Genomic DNA, 3351 nt, shown 5'->3' with positions numbered 1-3351 from the left:
GCGCCTCTGCCAGCGCCACCCGCGCCGCCTCAAGCTCCCTCCCAGCCGCCTCCTCCTCAACGCCCACCTGCCGGCCCAGCTCCGCCACCCTGGCCAGCAGCTGCGCCTCGTTGCGCCGCATCGTTGCCAGCTCAGCGTCGGCGGCCTGTGCTTGGCCGGCCAGCCGGCACGCCTCCGCCTCGGCCGCCTGCGGCAAGAAAGGTGGGGACCGGCAGAGAGAGTGTCGCCACAGGGCCCTGCCCGGCCTTCCCCACCATGCACTGCTTGCCGCGCTGCGGTTCCCGAGGCGGCCCCGCAAGCGTCCTCCCACACACCCAAGCCGCCACCAGGCGCAGCAGCTGAGCCTGCCCGCCTTTGTGCATGCATTTGCTGCTATGGGCAGGCAATGCGTGATAGCTCTGAGAGAGGGGGAACTAGCCAACACTACTGTACACGACTCGGGCGCAGCCGCAGCCCCCGCAGCGGGCCCCCGCCCCGCCCCCCACCTGCATCGCGGCGACCTGCTGCTCACGTGCCGCCACCTCAGCCGCCAGCCGCGCCTCCAGCTCCCGCACCTCCTCCTGCAGCGCCGCCTCGCTGGCGCGCAGCGTGCCCACCTCCGCCTCCCTCCCCGCCAGCTCCTCGGTCAGCGAGAAGAGCGCCTCGTTGGCCTCCTGCGCCGGGCGGGCGGCAGGGGCGAACAGGGTGTGCGGGTGCAGTGAGGGGGTTGAAGGGCTGAGGGCCGAGGGCCCGGAGCGGGGAGGCTGGCAAGCGCTTCGGTGCACAGCAGGTGGGTGTGATGGGAGTGTGATGTGGCAGCCGCCACGAGCCAGGAATGCATGTGGATGCGCCCTGCCGCCGCCGCCCCTGCCGACCCCTCACCTGCTCCACCACCTCCCTGCTGTTCTCCGAGCGCTGCGGGCTCTCAGCCTCCTTCAGCCCCTCGGTGTGCTTCTGCGGCGGTGGCGGCGGCAGGGGAGGGTGCACCGCCCATTTCAGCGCAGGATACGCGGGGATCGCCCCTGCAGGGCAGGCCTGCACTTCGCTCCGTGCTGCGGCAGGCTGCCGGGCAGCCCCGCAGGATACCCCCCCACTGAGGCACCTGCCACCCGCGCCTTGCATGCGTGCAGGCCTGCCCCACTCGCACCGCCCGCCCACCATGAGCTCCCCAAACAGCGCCTGCTTCTCCGCCTCCAGCACGGCGGCGCGCTGCGTCAGGTTGAGCAGCGTCTGCAGCCAGCAGCCGGGGTGGGGCGGGGCGGGGCGGGGCTGTGAGCCGGGGCGCCGGCGCCTTGCAGACCCCAGCCATTCATGCAGCTGCCTGTGGCGCACCGGCCCAGCCAGCCACTCGCCCGCCTGGCGCGGAATCCGCCCCCGCCGGGCACCCACCTGGCTCGCCACCGAGCGGCTGTCCTCCGCCACGCTGGCGCGCGAGTGCAGGTCCCTGGCCGTCTCCCGCGCCGCTTCCAGCTCCGCGGCCAGGCGCGCGTTGGCTGCCGCCAGCCGCTCCCTCTCCTCCGCCAGCGCCGCCAGCCTGGCGCCGACCGCCGACTCCGCTTTCCTCTCCGCCTCGCGCGCCAGCGCCGCCACGGTGGTGGAGGAGGGGTGGGGGCTGTACAGGGGCTCCTCGCCGTCGCGGGAGTCGCGCGGCGTGGAGGCCACGCTCCCCACCTGGCTCCCAGCGGCGCTGCCGCCGGCGGCGATGCGGGCGCTGGTGGCGCTGCTGCTGGTGGCGCTGCTGCTGGAGCGGGTGAGGCTGAAGGTGCGGCCCACCTGCAGGCAGGCGTGGGTGGGGATGGAGTTGGGGTGGGCCAGCGTCGTCTGTTTTGGTTTAGAAGCGCAGCAACAACGGGGGAGCGAGGCGGGTGGCGGCGCGGCGGCGACAGGCGGCGTCAGCTGCCTGCCCCGCCAAGGCCTGGGGCCCAGCTTGCGTCGCCGTGGCCAGCATGAAAAGCGGACAGGTGCGGGGGTCCCAGGCAGCGCAGGCTGAGCGCTAGTGCTTGGAGACCAGAAGCGACGACGCGGGCCATGCGGGTTCAAACCACAGTCGTGTGTAGAGCTCCCCACCTTCGACAGAGCCTTCTTGAACCCCTTACGCTTAGGTTCGACATCTCCTCCCACCGAAGGCAGGCTCATCTCGGGCTCCATCGCGTTTGCAAGGCCAGGAAGTCGGCGCTCCAATGGCCGACTTGGAGGAGACGTGGTGGTGGCTGGGTGGGGATTGGCGGACAGGCGGGCAGGGCGGCTGGGCAGGGAGATGGGGTTTCGGTACCTTGAGGTACAAGCTCTCTTCACGACTCGCCTGTTGTTATTGCGATTTTGATTATTGCCCCTGATTGATGGGTGGCACGTGAAACTGCTTCTCCCAACTCCCTCGCTGCACTCGCCGATCGCACCCATGCAGGCCTTCCCGCCTCCCCAAGGCCTGCAGGGCGCCACCCTGATCCTGCCCGTGGTGGCAGTTGGCAACGTGGCCCAGCTGGCCGCCGATTTGCTCATCAACACACTTCGCCTGGACCGCACGGCTCGTTTGGAAGACGACTTGCTGCTGCCCTGCGTTGGCGGTATAGCCTACGACCATGTGCCGGGCCTGGCCACGGCGATGGAGCTGTATCAGCCGCGCGGCGGCGGCGGCAGCGTGGCGGTGGTGCAGCAGCGGGCAGCGGCGGCGCCAGGCACCCAGGACGCGTTTGCGCAGCGCATGGCGGCCTTTGTCAAGCAGAGCGGCGTCAAGGAGGTGAGAGGCAGCAGGCGGGCGGGGCCCACTGTCTAAGAGTGCAAGCCAGCCTGATTGAGAGCCGCCGACCGCCCTGCCACTTCAGCAACCGTCCAGAGCTCCCACCCGTGCGCGCCGTGCCGCAGGTGCTGGTGCTGGGCAGCATCGAGGCCAGCTCCCGCCGCGACGCGCAGCTTGTGGGGCCGCAGCTGCGCTGCTGGGCGCCCGACGCAGACGGCGGCGGCAGCGGCCTGCTGCACCGCTGCGAGGCGGCGGCGCCGGGGGGCGTGCCGCCGCTGGAGCCCGGCTTGCTGGAGGAGTGGCCGCTGGAGCAGCGGCTGCTGCCGCCCTGGCCGCTGCTGCGCCATCTGTGCCAGCTAGGCGTGCCCTGTGCCGCCATCCTCAGCTTCAGCACAGAGGGCGACAACCTGGGCGATGCATTCGTCATGGCGGCTGCCGCCGCGGCCGCGGCAGGCTTGGACGAGGGCGCCGCCAGCGGCGGCGAGGCGGCCGCAGGGCCCGCGGGGCGGGAGTGGGTGCCGCCGCGCTCCTGGCAGTCGGTGTATGGCGCCTCTGCTGCAGTGTACTGATGGCACATGGGGCGGGCTGTAGCGTTTTCATGACACCAGAGAAGGCTGCCAGGCTGATGTAACCAG

The 3351-nt window shown here is 71.6% G+C and overlaps 2 protein-coding genes across 2 annotated transcripts; one reads left to right on the top strand and one right to left on the bottom strand.

Moving 5' to 3' along the window:
• Positions 1-67: 67 nt before the first annotated feature.
• Positions 68-2127, bottom strand: CHLNCDRAFT_143104 (expressed protein; the record flags this gene model as incomplete). The annotated part of the gene is made up of 6 exons (XM_005849555.1): positions 68-187; positions 486-653; positions 862-933; positions 1138-1209; positions 1369-1752; positions 2047-2127. Coding segments are annotated over 6 exons (897 nt in total), but the record flags the coding sequence as incomplete, so codon positions are not given.
• Positions 2128-2377: 250 nt separating this feature from the next.
• On the top strand, positions 2378-3285 carry CHLNCDRAFT_143103 (hypothetical protein; the record flags this gene model as incomplete). Its single annotated transcript, XM_005849812.1, has 2 exons — positions 2378-2716; positions 2842-3285. The coding sequence occupies 2 exons, from the start codon at positions 2378-2380 to the stop codon at positions 3283-3285; spliced, it is 783 nt and encodes a 260-aa protein (XP_005849874.1).
• Positions 3286-3351: the final 66 nt, after the last annotated feature.

This window comes from Chlorella variabilis (genome assembly GCF_000147415.1).
Source record: "Chlorella variabilis unplaced genomic scaffold CHLNCscaffold_5, whole genome shotgun sequence".
Taxonomy (NCBI): domain Eukaryota; kingdom Viridiplantae; phylum Chlorophyta; class Trebouxiophyceae; order Chlorellales; family Chlorellaceae; genus Chlorella; species Chlorella variabilis.
The sequence above is the reverse complement of the archived record's forward strand: the minus strand, read 5'-3'. Positions and strand labels throughout refer to the sequence as shown.